We start from the raw sequence: 26,017 nt of genomic DNA on the forward strand, positions 1-26,017 counted from the left end.
GATTGGGATGTCTAAGAAGGAAGAAAAATCTGCAAAAACTCCTCCGAAAAGGAAACCAAGGTTACGTCCTTTACAAGCTTCAGGTCAAGAAATGCTTGTACATTGCTAAGAGCAATTGAAACAGGAAGACGACGAAGAAGGTATCAGTCGTAGTGATACGAAGCTAATGGCAAGAGTTGCATTATTAAATGGGGTAAGTGTTCGTTTTTATCTTGTTTCTATGATAAGTTTCTGGCATAATGACAATCAGTTGAAATGGAGCAGTATTTCATTCTGAACGTAACCTAACCTAACCTGATCATGTAGGCCTAGGCCTATACCATGTCTTGTGTCGACTTCGATACGGTTTGTAGACTTAACCTTTGTGTATTCATGTTGACTTACGGTATATGTGTATGTAATATATTTCTGTGTGTGTATTCTTACAGTGTAGTTTCGGTTTAGTCCGAAAAGTAATAGGAAATTTCAAGAAGGGAGTTGAATTTTCTACACCAGGTAAACGCCGAAGGCGTGAACATCCAGTGACCGGCATAGACAGTTTTTCTAAGGAAGCGATAGCAAGGTTTATTTATGATAAATTATATAAAGGTAAGGTGACTTCATAAGGAATCTATTGCAACATTATTTATAGAAATTGGCACGCAGGTGAGATAAGCTCCCAGAAATGTTTTGTGCATGTATTGTCATACAGCTCTTTTGAGTCCCTTGTAACTCTCTTTTTTCTTCCCACAGGAGAAGTCGTAACTGTAAGAAAGGTTTTCGACCACATGAAAGCAAATTATGACACTTATTTGTACAAGAGCTCCGAAACATCATTAAGTGGTGGTGATGGTGGTGATTATTGTTTTAAGAGGAAGTACAACTAGGCAACCATCCTCTATTTAACACTAATCAGAGAGAAGAAATGGAAGGGATCCGAACCTTCGAAAAATGAAGATGTCGGTCAAAGAAAGACAAGGGCCACGAAGGGCGTGAAAATGAAAGACTCCCTAGCCCTCGCAAACCTAATAGCGTCGGGGTCGGAAAAGAACAAGAGTTGACCAAGGGAGGTCGGAGAGGATAGATGCAAGTGAGGAGCCTGGCACAAGTAAGTGGAAGCAACGCCAGGACTCAGCTAAGGGCCCCGTGGTCGCCAACCCACGCTCCAAAGTTCAGAGCCCCTGAGGCTCCTTTTAGTCGCCTCTTACGACAGGCAGGAGATACCGTGGGTGTTATTCTACCGCCCCCACCCACAGGGGGAAAACATCATTAAGAAGAATTTTGAAGGCCATGGGGTTTGTGTGGAGTAAAGGTGATCCCTATGCGTATGTTAGAGAAAATGAAGACATTTGTTTTAAGAGATCCTGTTTTCTGAGGGAATACATGCGTAATAAGGACAGTGAGAAACCAAAACCTGTTGTTTTCTTGGATGAGACTTGGATTTTTATGAATGGTGAATATATATGTTATATATTACATTTTATATAAAAAAATCTTGGAATAATTTATCTTCATCGGGTGTCTTTGGTTTCAATTGTGCATTTGTCTTTCAGGGTCACCCACATACTCCTGGAATAAACAGCACAAATCTGGACATGATGTTCAAGGAGTAATTCGTCGACCTGTGTCTGAGGGTGGAAGACTGGTTATTGTTCATGCTGGAACGAAGGATGGCTTTGTACCTGGTATGTTCTTACTTTATTTTACTTCATTTTATTGTAGTGAGGTGATCTCTCTTTACATGGTTATGAGGGTATTTAGCGTTTGTAGTACGGATGTAGGGGGGGGGGGGCACATAAGTCTCTGATAAGACCCCAACTTAAGTACAGTTCCTGTGTATGAGACCCTCACTGGGATTACTTGGTTTGAGAATTGGAAAAGTTCAAAAGACAGAAGCACGATTTGTTGTGGGTGATTTCTGACAAAAGAGTAGCGTTACAAAAATTTTGTCGGGTTTGGGCTGGGAAGACGGGTGAAAGGAGACAAGTTGCTGGACTAAGTGGTATATTCCGAGCTGTCGGTGGATAGGTGGTGTGGAATGACATTGGTAGACGAATACGTTTCAGTGGTATTTTCAAAGTAGGTAAGATCACAGTACAGTGATAAAGTTGATGAAAAGTGGGGCAAATATTTGGGTTTTTTCAAGAAGGGAGTTAGGGATTGGAATAATTTACCAAGGGAGATGTTCAATAAATTTCCAAATTCTTTGCAATTATTGAAGAAAATACTAGGCCTATCCCTGAAACTACATCTTCCACCTGGGTGACTGTCCTAAGTGCAGATCAGTGGTGACTGATTGATTGAAATTGACTGGCACTAGGTCGGAAGTGGCATTATAACTTACCGCTCATTGAGCTCTGTACGTGGTTTTTGATTTTGACTTCTCCACTGTTATTAAAAAGACTTGCAGGTATTCACTTTAGGCCAATGATTAACCTTAGAGAGGTATTTCAATCAAAACTTACTCAGTGTATTTTCATATAATATTACTGGATATTTGTATCAGTAAATTACTTGTATTGTAGGCCTATTTATTATGTTTATTCTGCATTCGACAATCTCCACCTGAATCAGCGCTTGATACCTGACTGTTAAACACCTTCCAAGCTTCTTATTTCTTACTGCCTGATATAGGTTCAGTGTTCGCAGCAATTACATTTGTTCTAAGGTATTGAAATGGGTGTTTATACTTATATCTTTAATGCAAGTGATCGTGGACTTCTAATCCAGATATAGGCCTACTAATGGAGATACATTCATGAGAGATGTTACGATAAAGTAGTGTAAGTAGTAATTCATTGACTTCATCATCAGGTGACTTTGCTACACAGTAGTTGGTTTCACTTAAAATCAGACAGCTTTTTGTATCATTCAACAGAAATCACATTTTTTATTAATAGGCCTATCCTTGAAGAGGGGTGATCTCATTTTTAGGGAATACTTTTTTATAAGAAATAACTTCATACTAAAACTTAAAATTCTTACAGGTGCTGATTTGATATTTGCTACAAACTTGAAGAGAAATCAGGATTACCATGGTGCTATGAACAGCGAGAAATTTCAGATGTGGGTGAAGACGCAATTAATCGTAGGATTAAGAAATATAGGACCCTGTGTTATTGTAATGGATAATGCACCATATCACTGTAAGCTTGTTGAGCATCAACCAACAACGAAATGGAGGAAGGATCAATTAGTGGTAATTATACTTAATTGAATATTTCCTTCTACTGAATGATGTTTAATGATGTTACAGAAATTAATTTTTATTTTTCCTTTAATTTACAGTCATGGTTAAGGCAGAATGGAGTTTCTCCACCAGAAAATGCTACAAAAGATGAGCTGCAAAGGTTGTGTAATATGAATCGAAGTCACTTAAAGAGGTACAGAAGCACGTAAACATAAGTTTAGATAATGTTATTTACACTCGTGTATTTGACTTTCATGTATGCATAACAATATTTCTCTGTTTCTTTAAAACCAGGTACATTGTTGACGAGATGCTGCACAGTGAAGGCCATACTGTCTTACGACTTCCTCCATACCACTCATTTTTCAATGCCATCGAATTTGTATGGTCTGTGGCAAAACAGTATTATAACAAAACAGTGGCTTCAAGACCTGATCACGGATTGGACAGAGCTACAGCTGTGTGGAAAGAATCTCTTGATCAGGTAGGCCAAGTGGAAATGTTATTTATTGGATATAGGCAAGTGGAGTTTATAATATACTTGTCAGGTTGTGATACTTCAATATATCTTATAGGTGACAGCAGAGATGTGGAGAAATGAAGTGAAACACACTGAGAAGAAGATTGTCGAGTTCTACAATAATGAGGTGAGAGGTCTTCCTGAAGTGGAGGAACGAGTCATCCATCATGGAAGCAGTGAATCAGAGGAGGAAGATGAAGAAGATGATGAAGAAGAAGAAGAAGAAGAAGAAGAAAGAAGAGAAGCCGAGGAGTTAGCTGTACCATTGTAAGAGCCATTCCATGAGATTAAGAATGTTATAACTTTGCTGGGAAATAATACATTTCTGATTGCCCCGTCCTTTCTGATATAACGAAGTTACATTTCAAAATTGTGGGAATTGTGTATCTACAAGTTACAGGGCGGTATAGATGTGCAGGTGGGGATCAGTGTCCAATCGGAGTGGAATTATCTAGAACTGCTGTGGCGCAATGTGAGGAGGGGGGGGAGAGAGAGGGAGACAGCACTCTGTCACCAATACACGATGTAAACATTGTACGGCTGTTAAAATACTGACATAACTCAAATTTTATACACTATCTAATGGTTTTCCACAGTTCTCTGAAAGTCACAACTCACATATACTGTATATATAGAGGGAGAATTACATATAAAAATACCTGTGTCCACAATAAGTAGCCCACATATTAAATATAAATCAATTTGCTTTACGTCGCACCAACACAGATAGGTCTTAAGGCGACAAAGAGGATAGAAGAGATAGGAAAGGGCTAGAAGTGGGAAGGAAGCGGCCGTGGTCTTAATTAAGGTACAGCACAAGCATTTGTCTGGTGTGAAAATGGGAAACCACCGAAAACCATTTTAACGGCTGCCGACGGTAGGATTTGAACCCACCATTCCCCGAATGCAAGCTCATAGCTACGCGACCCTAAACGCACGGCCAGCTAACTCGGTCATCTTTGAAAATGTATTTTTCTATCAGCAGAGGCTTTTTTAAAATCGTCATATTTTGTATAGGCTACAGGAGATGTACAGTAGCCCACTGGTTTTCTGATTAAACATCATTTATTTAAGCTATTGCATCAGTCTACTTACATACTCACTGTCCACGTACATCGGTAACCTCGTGATTCGATTATTGAAGTATTGTGCAATGATGCGACATACAAACTAAGAGAATACCGAGTGGTTCTTCCAAATATAAAACAGACAATTTCGAGTGGTCATGAGCATGACTCATAGTCATAATAATAATGTTATTGGCTTTATGTCCCACTATCAACTTTTAGGGTTTTTTTGAGACGTCGAGGTGCTGCAATTTAGTCCTGCAGGAGCTCTTTTATGTGTCAGTAAATCTACTGACATGAGGCTGAGCACCTTCAAATACCACCGCACTGAGCTCGGCCCTGCCAAGTTGGGTTCAGAAGGCCAGCGCCTCGACCGTCTGAGCCACTCAGCCAGGTGTGGAGGCTAGAGAGCTGAGTTTAAGTAATTGTCGAACGTCAACTAGTTATAAAGATACTGATTGATTAAACTAATACAGTAATTAGAATAACCTAATTGACTACCTACTTACAACCTAGGTACTTTGGAATTGTGTTCTATCTTTTTAACACTGCAAATAAATCCATGTATTGTTTAAAACTCCCTGTAAGAAGAGGACAGTGGATGCGAATAGGTATTATTTTCAAATGAGCTGAGCTCGAGAGTCCATTATAGCATACGATTTTTTCAGTGTACCATGACTCTGTATGTATTGCTTCAGAGGAAGTTCGGCTCCCCGCCAATGTCCAGTGTACCGATAATGAACCGTGTGTGTGTTGTGTCTCACTGATCCATGACTGCGTACGATTCTTTCAGTGTGCCATGATTCACTGTGGCTCGCTGCAGCGAAAGCTCGACTCCCCGCCAGTGTCCAGTGTGCCTATAAGGAGCCGTGTGTGTCGTGTGGCTCACTGAGCCGTGATTGTGCATGATTTGTGTGCCGTGAGCTTGCCGTTCCTGTGAATCGATTCACTCGGACACTTGAATGAATCGATACACTGCTTCGAATCATGCACTCAGTAGCCTACACTAGTAGAGGTACATAGTACATTACCATTAAGATAGATAGCATTGCAAAGTAAATCGTCTTTACCATAATAATAATAATAATAATAATAATAATAATAATAATAATAATAATAATAATAATAATCGTATGGCCTCAGCTACCATGTGCAGACATTTCAAGTTGACGCCATCTGGCTGTCTGCTCGTCAATTTTGACGTTCCGTTATACTCTAGGCCCACTAGATGGCAGACCGAGTAAACCGAAACTCTTGGGCGTCTGTGGCTGAGATTTAATGAATTTTGTCGGGTAAACACCAAATGTGTCACCAGAGATCTTTTACATGCCGACATCGTACGACATGAAGTGTCGAATGGACTTTTTTCTGCCCTTCAAAAATCCGACTACCTCTGCCGGGTTTGAACCCGCTATCTTGGGATTCGGAGGCCGTCACTCTACCACTGATCCACAGAGGCAGCTGTCTTTACCATGAAATACATCGTCGCCGTACATGACTGAATTACTATCAATATATCTTAGAGAAACTGTAATGTACATGAAACCGAAATTGAGTTTAATTTCCACGATACATTCTTCCTATATAAAGGAGACCATGTAGCTTATCCACCTTCATTTCAGCCACATAAATATTCAGCAAAAATTGCAAAATCACATTAAAGGACAAATACAATTTTTTAAGTAGAAATAGTCTGGAACATAGATTAGTGAGGTTGGACATCCTGCCCGTCATCATTCAGGAGTCGCTGTTGAACATACTGTACTTGTCAAAACTAGTAAGTTTCTATTTTACACAATAATAGTGAAATGTTGATGAAGACGACATACACCCAGCCCCCGTGCCAGAGAAATTAACCAACGGTGGTTCAAATTCCCCACCCTATCGAGAATCAAACCCACACCTTGTGACCAAAGGCCAGCACGCTAACCATTTAGCCATGGGGCCAGACAATAATAGTGAAAAAGCATGTTCACTGCAGCTAATGTTGACTGGATATTTCTTCTCTTTAAAGAACAGTGAGTACCACGAATTAATATCCTGTTTTGTTGATTCCTGTAAACTTTGTATGTACGGTTTTGGTTCGCCAGTTCCTAGCGTATCTACTAGGAACTTTGTAGACCAATGGATTCAGTTTTATGTTTATTGCCTTCAGTCGTCACGACAGTTTTTTTCAATGACAAGTCGCTCAATTACAAATCCTGTCGAACCTAACCTAACCCTGCGACAATCAGTGGTTTTCGATGGATCACTACCTAACCGGTCATTATAATTTGTTTTCGGTGGATCACAACCAAACCTGTCCCTATCAGTGGTTTTCGGAAGAATACAGTGGTTTTGTCACAAGTCATTACAGACTCTTGAATCAATGTGTGAAAATGGGAAAGTGTAGAAAACCCTCTTCAGGAATGCCAATCTCTAAGTCCATAGTCTTTTTAGCGTTGTCACACAGCTGAAATTCACTTTAGAAGTAATTGTAAAAAGTCGTATATAGGCTCTACAGATACATAGTGCATTACCAATTCCATCTCGATTGCTATGATACGCACACTGCATAGCGGTTTTGCTCTATAGATAAATCATATTATAGTGAAAAAAAATTGTTAAAAAAAAATATCTGTCTGGCATGAAGGTCCAGAAGGAAAATACTTTCATTGGAATTCTTATTTATGTGCTCACCACCCTAGTAGGTTTAAATAAACCTTATAAATACGTTGTAAGACCCATTCTCGAATATGGATCTGCATGTTGGTTTAATAAATTCCCTAGAGAAAGTTCAAAGAAGAGCGATGCGTTTCGTAACTGGGAATAGAAGGAATACAATTAATTGGGAAAGTCTTGAATCTAGAAGAACTAGAGCTCGCCTGTGTGGTCTTTATAAGAGCTATACGGGAAGGGCTGCTTGGAGTTGTATTAGGAATAGGTTATAACCTCCTTCATACTTATCGAGAAATTATCATAAGCATAAAATTAGGGCCAGAAACCAGCATACGGATGTGGGCAAGTTTTCCTTCGTCAACAGGACCATAAGGGATTGGAATAAATTACCTGCGGTCATGCGTTGAGCTAACCACTCCACCCCACCCCACCAAGTGCCAACGTCATGGATAGTGGAAGCCTTCACCTTCCCCCCTTTCAATGGCTTTCATGGTTTGTACGGAGATGACTTTGCTTTTTAAATATTAGTATTCATGTTTATTATGTTTGTTTATTCATACCCCTGCTTTGTAATTCAGTGACCATGGAATGGCTCTAAATGTTGTAAATTAGATTTATATTTACTTGTATTTATTTCCTTTTTCCTTATTGCACACGTTTGTTGTTGTTATTATTATTACTACTACATATCGCTTAACATGTAAATAAACTAATATTTAATGCAGTAAATAATGCTTATCTCTTCGGATTCATTTCTTCGTTGCATATTCGTTTTGCTATGACAACATGACTTCTTTATGATATAAATAAATATAAAATAAAAGTATTTCTTCCTAAACATATTTGTTATACGTGCACCAATCAGAGAACCAACTAGGGAAGTACCTCTTACTAAGGTGCATAATGTTTTTGCATACATGTATAATTGAAGAATTGAAGATCCATATACAGGTAAGTGGGTCGCCCATGTGGTAGGCCTATTACGCGTCATAGGAAACTGAGTGAACTGGCTGTGCAGTTTGATCACATTGCTGTGAGCTTGGTTTCAGGAGATGGTGATGTATTCGAACCCCACAGTTGGCAGGTCTGAAGTTTTTTTTTTGCCCGTCATTTTCATTTCAGGCTAGTGCTGTGTCTGTACGCTTATTTACATTTTAAATCCTAGCCCTCTTTCCTATCCAATTCTTGCATCACAACCTGTCTTCATGTGATTTAAGCCAATATATATGTAAAAATCTGGTAATGTTGTTTGACTCATAGTGCTCCTGTACATTGGTTTCCGTAATGTTGAAAGCTTGAGATACACCAACTTGTAAGCTGAAAATATGTTTAAAATGCCGAAAACCGTAAAAGTTCTTAGTGGGATGTAAAGCTGTTAGCATTATTATTAAAAGGAAGGACATATGTCTTATGTGGTAAGTCCTTGAACTTGCAGAAATCGCAATGAATTATTCAATCTATATTCCCTCCCCCCTTCCTTTAAGAATGCAGTTATAGTAATGCATACATCAGAATAAAGGCAGGAAATGTTTAACATTATTTTAAGCGAGTGAAGGAGAGAATGTATGACTAGCTCAGGTTGGCGGATTCGAGTTCGGCGGTATTTGAAAGTGCTCAAATACTCCAGCCTCATGTCTAGATCTATTGGTACATAAAGAACTCTTGCGGGACGAAATACTGGCACCTCGGTGTATGTGAAAACGATAGAAGTAGATAGTAGAACTAATATTCAATTCTGCAGTGAGCTTGAAAGCTGACCTAATTTCCATTCACGTAACTTGGCACATTAGTATTCCTATATGTTTCCTGATAACCGTGAAGATATAACCAGCCTGCAGGCTGAAAATATGCCCAATCTCTCTCCTTAGGCTACTGGTTACCGGTATTGAAGAGAGAAGGAAATGTTCGCGCAAAAGAAAGGGAAGTCATTGGACTTTCGAAAATCACACTGCAAAGACTTATTAAACAAAGTGCATCGTTAAGTAAGTAAACTCGTGTCCTCATCCCGAGGTGGTGCAGCTCTTTTCAGGCACACCCCCATTGGAGGTGAGCTGCATGTACCATTCCAACCACATACCAGCCCTCCTGCCATTCTCAAATTTCTGGCAGTACCGGGAATCGAACCCGGCCCCCGAGGACGGCAGCTAATAACACTAACCGTTACGCTACGGAGGCGGACATTGCATCGTTTAACACGCCCCTATTTTCAAGAATATGGTTATAGTACGCCTACTGCATATCAAAATAAAGACAGATATATGTAACATTAATTTGAGTGAGAAAGGGTGTTTATTTCCTAAATTTCTCATTGAGCGTGGAAACCGACTTAATTATGAATATCTTGATTTATTTCATCTTAACTTTTATCATTTACTAGGGTAGGGAAACATTTATTATCGGTGTTTACATTGACGTTAGTTTGTTATGGTTATGTCTGGTGATTTTAATATGTAACCAGGCAGGTTGGCAGCAGTGATCAGCCATTACAAAAAAGAGAAAAGAAGAGCATCGGGTGGCGATATTTACTTTCTGGTGTATTTCGTTACGTGGCGATTACTATAACATTGTCGAGGTGATTTTAGGAATATGATGGCTACGATATTTCTTCGGTTTAATTTGTGATGTGATTTGATAATATTAATTATTTTTGGTGTGAATATGTCGTGTTTAAACATGTCGCCAACTCGTAAATGTTCTTGTTTCCACCTTCGCTTTCTGCCATTTGTGGTATTTTGTATTTGTCGGTTGACACGTTTCACCTTCCCTTCTGTTTTATTTTTCTTATTTTATTTCTTGTTTAACCTTTAAATGCAGTTGTCATTATTATGGTCTTCAATATTCTAGTCGAAAATTTTGTCTAGTAAAAGGGGTACCCAGTTCTTTTAAAATATCGTTGTTATTGAAAGCTCTCAAACTTCAAGATATGATGGATGACCACCACCTGGTCCTACCCTTATATCTCGGCCAGGACATCGACCGTCAGTTCTCCAGCCATTGCTGCCAACCTAACCAGGGAAGCACGAAGATACTCCCCGGGATCCGATCATCTTCCTATCGAGATTCATTTTCAAAATAGCTACGGCTGACCTACAACCTTCTACTCCACCACAAAATGGAACAATAAACGAGCAAATTGGATTGCCTTCAGCGAGAACATCGACTCCGATCTTCGTACTGCAACTCTCCCTACCGACTGTTTAATACATATCATAAATGCTTCGGTTAGTATCCCAGTGAAACAGCTCTTCTGTTTTCCGAAACATACTCCCACGCCGTGGTGGGACACAGAATGCTCCCGAATGATTGCAAGAAGAAAACTTGCTTTTAAACAAAATCGACGTTCTTTCTTCCTGGGAAATATATTCTAATTATCAACGCACAGGTCAAAAGATTTTTAAAACAGAAAAAGCTATCCAGTTGGCGAAGATACTGTGAAGAAATTAGAGAAACCCCGCTTACTGCAATATGGAATAAAGTAAGATCCTCAAAAGGGTGGGGAGTAGCTCCCCACGTTCTTCAATTCCGTCTGACTGGGTCGAGGCTTTTCGTAGTCATATTGCTCCACCGACTGTGCCGCAATTGCCCGGTTGGCGCTTTTCATCCAGCTGGGATCGCAATCATTTTCTGTTACGGCCATTAACTTACACGGTATTCCAGTTGGCGTTAAAACATAACAACAACACTGTCCCTGGTTAGGACTACAGCCAGTACTCGATGTTATCCCATCTCGCTCGCTCAGCGCATGTTCTATTACTAGACATTTTAACAACATATGGACACGGAAAGAATTACCTTTGGACTGGATTACTCAAATTGTCATCCCTATTGTGAAGCCTGGAAAGTACCCTCGTAATCCTTCTTCTTCTTTCCTCGTGTATGGAAAGGATGGCGAAAACACGACTTCAGTGGTGGTTAGAACACCGGCAGCTGCTTTCTCCGTCGCAGTATGGATTCCGCCGTGGGAGAGGAACATTGGACCATCTCAGTATATTCACTTCTTCAATAGAACATGCTATTGCGATTAATGGATAACTTAAGGCTCTCTCACAGGATATCAGCTCAGCTTATGATAACGTCAGTATACCAGTTATCTTCAGTAAGCTTCAAACATTCCATATTCCTCCAGATTGTTTGTATATATGGTCTTTAGACATTGTTACAAGAACGATATATCTACGTACGAAGTGAACACAGTCGTTTAGTCGCGTGTGTAAAGGTCCCCCTCAGGGCGCTGTGCTCATCCCGCTTTTGTATACAGTTTATACTGCTGATCTTGAGCATCTGTTCAGCCCCTCGTTTCACATTTTACAATATGCGGACGATGTGTGTATTTACACTACAGACGTGGCCAAATTATTAGAATAAAGTTCGATTTCAGTCGAATGGTGCCTAAAATGGCTGAATATGCCCATAAGTAGATAAGTGGTGGATTAATTCTGATAGGCATAATGGTACTTGATATATTTTGTACCTCTGGGATACTTTTTCTCGACAACAGTTGGCAAGAATGAAGAACAAATGAATGATGAAGTACACATGTTGTTCAGCTGAGATTTCCCGCCTTGTGACTACTGCCGAGTGTTCATAGCTTTTGTGTTTCTGTTGTTTTGCACTCAGTGGCGGCTCGTGACAACATTTTTAGGGGGTTCACAACAACATTTTTGTTCATGTCTTAAATCAGCAACAAAGTAACACATGTACATAAATCACTTCACTAAATCTTCCTTGTACGGTTCCTTTTTCACAAATAATATGGTAGAACCCCTGTAACCGAGGATAAATTTTATACCGGACTAATCTGTTAGTGTAAAACAAAAGTAAAATTCATAATAATTTTACTACACTGCTAATATTGAAGGATGCGAGCACTATTCTTGCTTTTTAAATAACACGAAGTTCGCCTGCGTGTTAGTGTAAAACAAAACCAAACCCCATGGCCTACCAAGCGACCGCTGATCAGCCAGGTGGCCTGCAAATTATGAGGTGTCATCTGGTCAGCACGACGAATCCTCTCGGCCGTTATTCTTGGCTTTCTAGATCGGGGCCGCCATCTCACCTTCAGATAGCTCTTCGATTGTAATCACGTAGGCTGAGTGGACCTCGAACCAGCTCTCAAATCCAGGTAAAAATCCCTGACCTGGCCGGGAATCAAACCCGGGGCATCCGGGTAAGAGACAGGCGCACTACTCCTACACTACGGGGTCGGCTGTGTTAGTGTAGAACAAAAGTAAAAATCATAAACTTTTTGCTACACTGCGAATATTGAAGGATTCGAGCACTATTCTTGGTTTTTAAATACCAAGAATTTCATCTGGGTATGACGAGAAGCGTAGAAATAATGTGTGCCGCATTTACCGGTCGTTTTTAAAATAATTGTTTCCGAATTGACTCCAATAGTCTCTACATTACCTCGGTTAATTAGGGTTCTACTGTATCACATGTTAATTATTCTCGTCTTGGAAATTATAGACAACACTAGCATAGGGAATTCAATACTCGGGCTTTTGTGTGCATGAGAATTTTCATGTTTATTTATTTTTGCACTCAAATGAGCAACGTCTGTGCACCCAGCTGAATTCCATACACCTTTTCTTTGTTGAACAATAAACAGGGCAAACAAAAATGTGCATTCCTAGATCTACATCCACAGAGCCACTTGCGTGTTTTGTACAATTCTCTCTTAAACTTACGATTATACTCGCGTTTCTCATGTTTTTTAACTTAATTTAATTTCTAACTTATCCTGATAGGTTAATATTTCGCTGGTTAAAATTACGTGAACTGAATTAATTTCCTCTTACACAAAGAATACCATTGTTACAAACCATACAAACCGAGAAGCAAAACACAACACTCAAATAAATTTCACTTGAAAAGATTTTCAAGTCACAAGGTAAAGCAAACTTCTTCCCGCGATTACGAACACCTGTTCACAACGAGCTAGAAAACGCCTATTCAGAATTACTAGCGACATCTGCCGGTAATGTAATGCAATAGTAGCTTTTGGGAAGCTGTGGCTAACCGCAGCAGGGGCGGTGGAGGACCCTGGTGGTCAACTGTAATACTGCCACTGGTTTGAGGGTGACTCTAGATGGCAAGGCACGTACCTTACCGTGCTCCTCGCTAATGGGAATATCAGTGTATAAACCATGACGTCATCTGCTATGCGCATACGTATAGTCTTCAGCACAATAGCGCATTACCCAGTGTGCTCGCTGCACTGTCAGTCAAAACCACCACCGTCTCAATCCTATATTGAGATTGAGACGGCGGTGGTCTAAACGAACAACTGTCGGTGTAACAGAGCTTCGATATAAGTCGAATGCTTTCGATCGATTGTCGAAATCAGGTCGAAAGAAAGGAAAGTTTTAAATTATCCATGAATGCGTAAAAATGTATTAAAACTGGGTGTTCACGTGCTCATGTGCTCCTGAGAGCCCACCGCCACTGTTTGCACTGCAATTTAATCATTGTTTTTGTGTTATACAGTTCAACTAAAAGGTATTTTAAAGTATTCAAAGTGTGTTCTAACCCTGATGAGTCAGTGGTGTTCCATTATTGTGCAAGTGAAATATTTTGAGGTTATGGGGAAAAAGTGTGACCTTTCCCCAAGAAAAATTGGCATAGTAAGGACCTTACTTGCTGAAAAGATTTACACACAACAAGCAATAGCCCAGAAATTAGGTATTTCACAAACTTCAGTGAATAGAATTAAAAAACATGAAAATGGTGGACAAGTATACGTTCAGCACCGAGCAGGCAAGTGTGGACGGAGCAAGATTTTGAGCCCTAGAGGCACGAGAAAACTTAAGAATCTTGTAATTAGTAATCGCAAACTTACAAGTACTGACCTGAGCAAGACAATAGAGCAGTGTGGGGTTAATATATCCCCCAGATCTGTATGAAAAGAGTTATTCAACAGCGGCTTGAAAGCAAAGAGACCACGAAAGAAGGCTAAGATTACACCTTCCATGGCTTCCCGGCGACTTCAATGGGCCAAGATTCATCAAAACTGGTCAGCGGATGAATGGAAGAAGGTATGTAGTATTTCAAAGGTTTTATAATCATTTTGTGAGCTAAAACTTGCTAATATATTCAATTTACTTTTATGATTACATGGAATACAAAAGTACCTGCCATTGTTTGCTACATTTTACAACACTGTAATGGTCCATTTATTAGAGGAAGCTTTATTTCTTTCATCAGGTATGCTTCAGCGATGAAAGTATCTTCTCCATCGGAGAAGAGACCAGCCAGTATGTGAGACGAAGGGAGGGAGAGGCGTTCAAGGTCGACTGTATACAGCAAACCGTGAAACATCCTACGGCAATTATGGTGTGTAGTGTCATATCATGTCATGGTTGCGGGGAAATGTACATTGTTGAAGGGACAATGAAACACGATCAGTACATAAAAGTGCTGAAAAAACAAGCTGATACCGCAAATGGACCGATGGTATGGGAGAGAAGACTGCATCTTTTTTTTTTCTTTTTTTTCTTTTAGTAGTAGTATTTATTCATTCATCATGTCGTTTACATATTTACAGGACTCTGTTTTATATATACATAACTCTTCTAATAACATTATTACTTGAGAAATATTCATCTTATAACTAAACCACCTATATTATTATTATTATTATTATTATTATTATTATTATACAAAATCACACCAACCTCATCAGAGTCGAGTAGATATCAGTAAAATACCACGTAAGGTGAAACCTTGTGTGTGGTAATTTAGAATATTAATTACATAGTGAGAAATATATTTTAAATGATGCCTGAAATACGAGTATGGGTATGAGTGAATGACGGATATGATCAACAGCACATGGTGGAGCATTGAATAGAAATTGGATATGGTGACGTGATATTCTCATTTAGTTATTTCCTCCATAACAGTTTTATTATCCCTGACAAAGGATTTAAGACACTTCAGACTCATTTTCTGACCTAATAAAGTAGTTTGTAAAGAACCGGGAAGGACATTAAAGAATTTTGGAATGAAGTACAAGAAATTGCGCTTTGTTATGCTAAGTTTGGGTTTGTATAACATACAACGGTGGTTCATCTTACTGCGTGTTGAATATTCATGTTTAATGTTCTCAATTATATTTTTGTTTTTGTTAATATATTTGTATATTTCAAGGGAATAGAGCTGTTTTACATTAAATATATTTGCTTCAGCATATAATTGACTACTTGGGTATAATCTTCCTTTCTGGTACATTATTCGTAATATAAGGTTTTGAACAACCTGTATTTTATTGATTACATTTTTGTAGGCTCCTCCCCATGCCAAAATTCCGTAGCTAAGAATAGACTGAACTAAAGCATAATAAACCTCTCTTAACAATTTTATACTGGATATGTATTTTAAATTATGAAATATATAAACAGTTCTTCTGATTTTCTTTCTTAAATCGGTAATGTGACTTTTCCATTTCATGTTCGAATCAATTAATAATCCCAAATACTTAACATTATTTACTTTATAAATTTTGTAGCAGTTACAATTAAATTTACAGTTGATGTTGTGTACAATTAATTCATTAAAATCGTTTCGTGTATCTGTTACAGAAAAATTCATAAATTTTGTCTTTTTAATGTTTAGAAATAATTCATTATTATCTAACCATGCTTTAACTTTAAGCAGTGCTCGAGTTGCTCTCTGTCTGACGAGATTCCAGCTATCACCCTCAACATAAATGACTGTATCATCTGCATATGTTACGACGTGCGTATGTTCGGCATTTGCTATTGTTTTCTCTAGATCATTAATAAATAGAATAAACAATAAAGGACCTAATACTGTGCCTTGTGGGACACCCTTTATTATCCTCATTGGTGTGCTTAGATGTTGATTAATTTTGACATACTGTACTCTATCTGTCAAGTAACTCTCAAGCAAACCCAGCACATTACCCCTAAAGCCGTATTTTTCCAATTTCTGGAGGAGCAAGCGGTGTGACACACTATCGAATGCCTTTTCAAGGTCGAGAAATATCCCTGTGGAGAGCAGAGAAGAATTAAGATTTTCGTATATTCTATTTGTTAAGGCGGATATAGCATCAGTCGTTCCGAGATTTTTAATGAATCCAAACTGTCTGGGCGAAAGTATTTGGTGTTTTTCTAAAAATTGGTAAATATTGTTCTTTAAGCATTTCTCGAATATTTTTGATATTGTTGTAGTTATCGAAATGGGTCTGTAATTTCTAATGTCATAAATATTTCCAGACTTGTGAAGAGGTTTTACTATTGTTGTTTTAAGCTGTTTTGGAAAGTAACTTAAGGTGAAGGAATCATTGATAATATTCAGCAACGGTTCCTTTAATGACTCTATATTTTCTTTTATAATTCGAGCCGAAATATTGTCTATTCCTACAGCTTTGTTTTCATGTACTTCACTCAAACATCTCTTCAGATCGTATTCTGTTACCGGTGCAAGGAAGCAAGTATGAGGGTTGCGAGCGATATTTAATGTGGAGTCGGAAATCTGTCTGTGATGCTTTGCTTTCTCAGTGGTTTCGTTAATGAAATAATTGTTAAATTTATTAGAGATATTTATGTCATCTTTCCAGATTTCACCTTTATATCTGATTTCCTTGATCTCTTCTTTTCTAACTGACCTTTGTGTTATTTCATTGACTATGCCCCAGACCTTACCCCGGTTATTTGAATTGCGATTGATCAGATTCCTATAGTACTCAGTTTTCGTTTTCATAATTAGATCATTTAGTTTGTTCCTATATTTCCTGTACTGTTCTTTAATTTCCAAGTTGGGGTACACGAAAGGAGCCTCCCCGAAGATTGCGATGATTTGTGATCAAGATAATAAAAGCAATCGGGCGTACCCCGGGCAACGTCAGAGAATGAATAACCTGACGGCTGATCCTTTCACAACAGAAACATCCACACCTGAGCCCTTTTCAGGGCCACAGTTAACGATTATCTCTGTTAACATAGAAGGCATTACACCAGCCAAAGAAGAACTGCTACAAGAACTATGCAGGAAGCACCAGTGCCACATACTGTGCATACAGGAGACACATAGAGGTTGTGATATTCGCAGGCCAAAAATAGATGGAATGCGTCTCGCCATTGAAAGACCTCATGATAAATATGGAAGTGCTATTTTTGTTCATCCAGATTTCCAGATTTCATCCACAGCATTCACAGAGGAAAACAACATTGAAATCCTTACTGTAGAAACAGCTAATTGCACCATTTCATCCCTTTATAAACCACCTGGTGCTCAATTCACTGTAAACCTACCATCCAATTTCGGAAACAAGCATGTGCAAATTGTGATCGGTGATTTCAACAGCCATAGTCCTCTCTGGGGCTATGACCATGAAGATGAGAATGGGACAGCAGTACAAGAATGGGCAGAAATAAGCCAGCTGACTTTAATCCATGATGCAAAACTACCTGGATCCTTTAACAGTGGCAGGTGGAGAAGAGCTTACAATCCTGACCTCATATTTGGCAGCAGCAATATCAACCAACAATGTGTAAAATCTGTCTGTTCCCCAATACCCAATACACAGCATAGACCAATAATGTGCCAAGTATTTGCTGCTATAAGACCTCAGATGGTATCCTTTCGGAGGAGGTTTAATTTTAAGAAGGCAGACTGGTCAAGATTTGCGGAATTACTGGACGCTGAAATATCTGCTATAGAACCAGTACCCAGTTACTATGACACCTTCACCACAGCTGTAAAGAGATGCTCAAGGATGTCTATCCCCCGTGGCTGTCGAACATCTTATATCCCCGGGCTTACTTCAGATCAAGCCACACTACTTGCAGAATACAAAAACTTATTTGAAGAAAATCCTTTCAATGAAGTAACTGTGGAAGCAGGGAACAAGCTTATTTCCTCTATTAGAGAGACCAAAAGGGATCAGTGGATACAAACTATTGAAAACTTGGACCTGAAAAGAGACAGTCATAAAGCTTGGAGACTTCTGAGACGTCTAAGCAATGATCCAACCAAGACCACCGCACATCATAATATCACTGCTAACCAAATAGCACATCAGTTACTGCTGAACGGGAAGGCAAACCACAAATCACAAAAACCGAAACTGCAAAGAGAAGAGCATGAAGAGAGCGACGACCTAACATCATCACTCAGCATGGAAGAATTAGAGAAGGCTATCAAACAGAGTAAAAATGGAAAATCAGCTGGCTTGGATGATATACGAACTGAACAAATTAAACACTTTGGCTTAATGACAAAGAAATGGATTCTCCAACTCTTCAATAACTGTTTGAGCAGAAACCAAATTCCAAAGATATGGCGGAAGAGCCGAGTGATTGCCTTGCTGAAACCTGGTAAAGAAGGGAATGATCCAAAGAATTTTAGACCAATTGCGCTACTATGTCACCTTTACAAACTGCTGGAAAGATTGATCTTAAATCGCCTATTACCTGTAATTGACCCATTACTTATACCTCAGCAATCTGGATTTCGTCCTGGTAAAAGCTGTACTGGACAGTTATTAAACCTTACACAGTTTATAGAAGATGGGTTTGAGGCTCGTAAGGTGACAGGAGTGGTATTTGTTGACTTATCAGCAGCGTATGACACTGTCAACCACCAGCTACTATTAGTGAAGGTCTACAATCTAACCAAGGACTTTAACCTAACAAGACTCATCGCCACTCTTTTGCAGAATCGCAGGTTCTTTGTTGATTTCCAAGAACAGCGTAGTCGATGGAGACTACAGAAAAACGGTCTTCCGCAAGGAAGTGTGCTGGCTCCAATTCTGTTCAATATATACACAAACGACCAACCCATAGCCCCCAATTGCAGTAGCTTCTTGTATGCTGATGACCTCGCCCTAGCCACTCAGAGAAGAGATTTTGAAACAGTGGAGATCACCCTCACGGATGCCCTTAATGATCTTTCTAGATATTACAGCACAAACCAGCTTAAACCGAACCCCTCAAAGACACAAGTGTGTGCTTTTCATCTGAGAAACAGGGAAGCCACTCGCAAGTTAAAGATAGTATGGTCAGGAGTCGAACTGGAACACTGCGAGTCTCCAAAATATCTAGGAGTGACACTTGATAGATCTCTTACTTTCAAGAAGCACTGCATGAACTGCAAATCAAAAGTCTCCACCAGGAACAATCTTTTACGGAAACTGGCCGGATCACAGTGGGGTAGCCAACCTGAAACCATCCGAACTTCTGCAATGGCACTATGCTATTCTGCAGCAGAGTATGCGTGTCCTGTCTGGTATAATTCAACATATGCCAAACAGGTGGATATAGCTCTCAATGAAACTTGCAGAATTATAACAGGTTGTTTGAAATCCACTCCAGTTGAATGGCTCTACCACCTTGCAGGAATAGCACCTCCTTCTGTTCGAAGAGAAATAGCTGCGAACAAGGAAAGAAAGACAGTGGAACAGGAAAGGACCCACCCTCTATATGGGCATGCACCGCATCTGCAACGTTTAAAGTCAAGGAAGAGTTTTCTCAGAACTTCAAAGGAACTTAGAACCACTACTGAAAAAGCCAGGTTGCAATTATGGAGGGCTACATCCTACCTTCCTCCTGGCTGGATAAGATTTTCTGAAACTCTACCTCCTGGCTACAATGAAGAATGGATGACCTGGAAGTCCCTGAATAGACTGAGATCTGGAGTTGGCAGATCCAAAGTTAATTTGGCAAGATGGGGCTATATAGATCAAGAAAAAATCCAATGTGACTGCGGAGAAGACCAGACAGTCCAACATATGCTCCAGTGTCGTCTATGTCCAGCCTCCTGCACAGAAGATGAACTATATCAAGCATCAAAAAATGCTTTGGAAGTGGCCAAGTTTTGGGCAAATGTAATATAGTAATTATAACTGTGTACAACATGTATGTTTCTGATACGAGAATAATAATAATAATTTCCAAGTTATCCTTATTTTTTAAATATTGTTGATAAAGTCGGTCTCTTGTGTGAATAGATTTTACCAAACCGTAAGAAATCCATTCTGTTCTTTTGACTTCCTTTGATTTCAATTTAACAGTGGACAGGGTCATGCAGCTTTTAATTGTATTCACGAATTTATCAAGTTTGATATCTAAATCACTGCTGTTTAAGATGTCTCCCCAATTTATTTTACTTAAATGATTTTTAAGCTCAAAATGATCTATTTTAAAACAGTTACGTCGAAAATTTGGTATATTATTAGGGACCGAGGCATTTTGAATGTTGAGACTTACTATTATAGGATAATGATCTGAAATTTTACTTTGAGAGATGATAGACAGAATGTCGTCATTTCTCAACCTACTTTTAATCAAAGCATGATCAATACAGGATTTACTTGTACCAGATACTCTAGTAGGATTGTTTATTAAGGACTGAAAATTTCTTTCTTGTACCATGTTGAGATATTCGTCACAGTCGTGTTCATTTAAAAGGTCTATATTTGTGTCCCCTATTATCAGTTCGGTTTCAACATGGCATCTATCTTGGATATAATGATCTAACGCACTGAGAAACCGCTGTTTGTGATATTCATGGGACCGATATACTCCTGTAATAGCTACTTTCTTGTTGTCATAGTTAATTACTACTCTGAGAAATTTAAAGTCATCGTACTCAATAATTTCCATTTCGTGCTCCAAACCATTTTTTACCATTAATACAACACCATCACATTTGTTAACTGAACCCTCATTGTAATAAGATTTATACAAGGCATGGTTACTTATATTTACATTACTCAGTGACCAACTTTCTGTTAAAATTACGACATCAAACCTATGATCATATGCTTTCAAAACAACGTCAAAAATGTTCTTATTTTTCCTTATGCTTCTAATATTAGTATGAAAAATTTGTAATGTACTTTTCCCTTCCGCATGCTTCTGCAATCTACTCGTGCAATCTTTGATGCCCCTTCTCGTCTCTGAAAGAGGTTGGTATGTTACATAATCACCTTCTAGACCTATTCTGACTATTTACAGGAAAAGGTTAAAGTCAGCTGTTAGTTATTACTAAGAAGGAAGTTACTGTAAGTACGGAGTTTGTACAGAGGGTTGGGACAAGGTCAGTGTCCAGTGGGGTACCGTAATTAACGAGCTAGTGAAGGTCAAGCAGGTAGACTACAGCCGTTCAGCCAAGCAGGGTGGAATGCAAGAGCAGTGAAGGGGAGAGTGAGAGAGAGATAGCGAGAGGGAGATGTATCCTAGAAGAGGAAACAAAACTTAATACAAAGGGTTACCAACTTATGGGTTAGTAAACTAAACACAGGTTAGATATGAGTAAGCTCATGGAATGTCACTCATCTGCGTAGCGCGGTGCATGCTGCCATCAGCGGTCTTAAACAGGATAACTCCATCACTGGTCCAGACATTTCTGACGCCGAACTTGGAGATAGCCGCCTTCAGAACCGTCAGTCTGGCAGACGTAAGGTCCTCCCGGATCGTGACACGAGATCCTTTTAAATGCCTTTTCTTTGCGAATATCTCCTTCCTGCTGCGATAACTTGTCATCTTCACGATAATAGGCCGGGGTTTATTACCAATTTTAAGCCCGACTCTGTGGCTCCTGTCAATATCAGTCAATTTTATGTCGGCACCAATGTCACGTGCAACATTTAATACTAAATTGTCCGTGTCCTCATTCGACTCTTCGGGAATGCCAAATATGCGGAGGTTATTTCTACGCTGATATTGTTCCAAATTATCATAATTTGACTTCACTTCCGCTTTAAGTTCTGCGAGTTCCTTGTCTCTCTTGGCAATCTGATTCTTTAGGTCCTCACATGCATTTATATTGAACTGAACAGATTCCTCTAGTCTCTTTAACACACACTCCGTAATTTTGTCCACTATGGTACTCACAATTAATTCCACGAATACCTTAGACTGAAGTGTCTCTTCTATTATTTTCTTCACGGTGTCTTCTGTTGGGTTGGCACTCCTGCACTCGGCCTGCTGTTGATTCTTCTTCGTTCCTGGCGCCATTTCACTATTACACTAATTGCACGGCACTCGAAAAAAGAACGAACTAATTGTTGATAGTACTTGATTCCACGATACAAATAGATGCACTGTGGCAAATTACAGCACTGTCGCAATTGTTTACACCTGCCAAAACACTTAAATTCCACGAGCTTAAACTCACGCGTGTTACTCGTATGGCACCTCACCAAAGCTTTATGCAGGATGGTGCCCCATGCCACAGAGCAAAAAAAGCCATGGATTTCTTTGAACAGAAGGGCATAGAGTTACTGGATTGGCCTGGAAATAGCCCAGATATTAACCCCATTGAAAATCTATGGGATATTGTCAAGAAGAAATTGAGAAAGACCAAAATAACAACACGGGATGAGCTCATTGCTAAGGTCCAAGAAATCTGGTTTAAGGACGTTGATGTCAGAAATGCATGCCAAACACTGATTAATGGGATGCCAAGGTGAATCAAGGCCCTCATTCAGTCTAAAGGGTGGCATACAAAGTACTAAAACAACTATCTCCCAAATGTGTCAATGTAACAAAAATTTATGTCAATGAATTCTGAAAATTAAATTTTATTCTAATAATTTGGCCACGTCTGTACTTCCTCTAGCTTCGAGGTTACATCTCTTCGTTTACATTATGTGGGCTGTGATCTGGCAAAATGGTTGCATAAAAATGGTCTTGAATTGTCTCCTTCGTAATCTCCTTTGGTGACTTTTACTCGGAAGAGGACTTTACCACAGCTTAGTGATATCCATTTAGGACCATTTACATATCCAGTGAAATCATCATTACGCCGATTCGGTATGAACTTTGATAGTCGACTGATTTAGAGTTGCCATATTGCTCACATTCTCCCAAAAATTGAACGAGTGATTATTCTTCTCCGCTTTGTGACCCGTTCCTGGTGGGGAGCTGATCATGTTATACTTATGACTCTGTATTGTTCTATGATATGCTCCATGATCGTTTATGGCAGTTTTTATATGGAAATGCTCCTGATACGTCACGAAGAAACTCGACACCGTAAAATTTCGGGCGAACCGCATCTGTTTGGGTGCTCTGAGATCCACACCCACAAATGCTTTCTTAATAGAAGCTGGAGAATTATCTTTGCAAATGCGCCGAGAAATGATAGGCAAGAAATTTCTGTTACGACGTTCTGCTATTTCACAGCATCCCGTACTTATTTCACTTCAACGATTGACGGTTATCTAGGAGAGATATGAACGACGCTCACGATGCAAGCCACAGCTTCTGTTACACTGCTACAGCGAACTGAAAACGATTTTCTCACTACCTCTCAAAACACGAACCATGCCCGGATTTGAAGCCAGCTTTCAGTGATCTTCACATCGACTACCGATATACTATCTACCTAGATATCTCACCACAGAAGCTCATACATAGAACTACATTCCGGCTCTGTTTCGGTCCATGTGGCACAATAGTACTTATATCTTCACGGATGGTTACAAATTCGAAGACTCTGTGGCATGTGCATATTACTGCCAACAAACGGGAGAATATGGTAGTTTTAAAGTGCCACCCGAAACCTCTATTTATACAGCGGAAATTTTAGCTACATGTGCTGCACTTAACTTTTGTCAAAACAAGCGATTCGATTCCGCTCTCATCATTGCGGACTCCCAAAGTGTTATGACGAAATTACAAAATCTCCAGTGGAATTTCCGAACGCATGGTTACTTATATGACATCGCGGAGCGAACTTTTAACATCTACTCTTCAGGTTCCTCCATAGCATTCCTTTGGGTCAAAGGACATCGTGGAATTTTTGGCAATGAAACAGCTGACATACTAGCTAAACGAGGTGCATTGGGAGGGCTACTACAAGCGCTGCAACTCCCATGGATGTATTTTATTCCCAGTATTCGACAACAAATTCGTCACAAATGGTTTACGGAATGGAAAACATCTCAACAGCATGACGTGGAGCTTATGCTCTCGGACAAGCCAACATCCCTCCTAAGCCATGTTATTCGGTCACGAGGTCTAACGGTTTCCGTAATCCGAATGCTGCTCAATCATGGATCATTCCCTTCACATCTCCATCGCATAGGAGTTTTGGCTTCACCACGCGGTCGATGTCGGTATGCGGAGGATGGAGATCTCAACCTCATTTTTTTGGAAGTGTGGCCTTTATGATGCTTCTCGAAGCCGCTTTTTATCTGAAATATCTGATGTACAAGTGCCGTTCCCGACCAGCGCTGCCATTGGTGTTGCACGGTGAAAACAATTCAGTTCTCAGTGCTGTGATGGACGAATTTGACCTCGTGCTCTTCGCATTGTTGCCAGATTTTCGAGTTTTGTTGTGTTTTGTATTTTGTATGTTCTTCTCCCTCTCCTCCCAGAAGAGAATTCAGTGTAGTGTTCTCTACTTGAGCCGGCCCCGTGGTGTAGGGGTAGCGTGCCTGTCTCTCGCCCGGAGGCCCCGCGTTCGATTCCCGGCCAGGTCAGGGATTTTTCGCTCAACCTGAGGGCGGATTCGAGATCCACTCAGCCTGCGTGATTAGAATTGAGGAGCTATCTGACGGTGAGATGGCGGCCCCGGTCTCGAAAGCCCAGAATAACGGCCGAGAGGATGCGTCGTGCTGACCACACGGCCCCTCGTAATCTGCAGCCCTTTGGGCTGAGCAGCGATCGCTTGGCAGTCCAAGGCCCTTTCAAGGGCGTTAAGTGCCGTTGGGGCGGGTTCTCTTCTTGAAGGCTGTGGACGATTTGGTTTTCATTCTTATATGTACTTTGCACTGACAATTTAATTTTTTGTATGTGTGCTATGAGTGTTCCTTGTACATGGAGGATGACCAAATGTTGTTCCAACAAAGGTCAATAAACTTATTTAAAAAAATACTTTCTTTAAACACTGGTACAAGGTTCAGCTAAGTCAGTTTCCCGGTCAGGTGGTTGTGGTGGTTATTGTTTTAAGGGGAACCATGCCCTCATAACACCAGCCAGACGAAACAAATGGAGAATTTGCACCCCTTGTAAAATGAGGGTATCGGAAAATGAAAACGAAGCCTGGCCGTCGCAAACCCATGACCGTCAGGGTCAAAAGCTGACCAAGTGACGTCGGATAGGAAAGATGAAATTGAGCAGCCTGATGCAATGCCTGACTCAGCTAGGCTGTGTAGTCCTGGTCCCCCTCGTATGACAGGCAGCCAAGCAACTGCCACAAAAAGTGATCTTTTACAGAGTTTTAAGAGTAAACTTATCACTTCGGTGGCAGTTGCGTACAATATTGTATTTCCTTCTCTGGTGAATTTTCTGAATTCAATTATAAATAATTTTGATTCGTCGCGAAGCAACTAATCCAGGTTTGATCTATGCATTGACGTTTTCTTCTTTTGTTGTTCGTGTCTTGCGATGAAGGATAAGAGGTGTGTTCATGCGGTCATATTATAACAAAAGATTAATGTTATTTGAAGAGCGAAGCTACCAAAGTCTGGCCCGGGATTAATGAATGTAATACGAACTTTATGATATACACGAAATATATCTGTCAGAAATGGATTAACTAGAGAATAGTCAGTATGCAGAGACGTGCAGATTAGTACGGAACCACGGTGGAGCAGTCAGTTGGATGACAACCAGTCAGAGAGCAGTG

At 39.8% G+C, this 26,017-nt stretch overlaps 1 protein-coding gene across 1 annotated transcript in view; it reads left to right on the top strand.

Annotated features, from left to right (window-relative positions):
* Positions 1-1,629: 1,629 nt before the first annotated feature.
* The window catches only part of LOC137500992 (uncharacterized), a 35,210-nt gene continuing 10,822 nt past the window's right edge, over positions 1,630-26,017 (top strand). Inside the window, exons 1-5 of the mRNA XM_068227796.1 lie at positions 1,630-1,664; positions 2,967-3,178; positions 3,268-3,362; positions 3,464-3,653; positions 3,745-3,865. Coding sequence (XP_068083897.1) covers positions 3,023-3,178; positions 3,268-3,362; positions 3,464-3,653; positions 3,745-3,865 — 562 coding nt within the window. The 5' untranslated portion in view covers positions 1,630-1,664; positions 2,967-3,022. The remainder of the gene's footprint in view (positions 1,665-2,966; positions 3,179-3,267; positions 3,363-3,463; positions 3,654-3,744; positions 3,866-26,017) is intronic.

The sequence above is a fragment of the Anabrus simplex genome, chromosome 5, assembly GCF_040414725.1.
Source record: "Anabrus simplex isolate iqAnaSimp1 chromosome 5, ASM4041472v1, whole genome shotgun sequence".
NCBI lineage: Eukaryota > Metazoa > Arthropoda > Insecta > Orthoptera > Tettigoniidae > Anabrus > Anabrus simplex.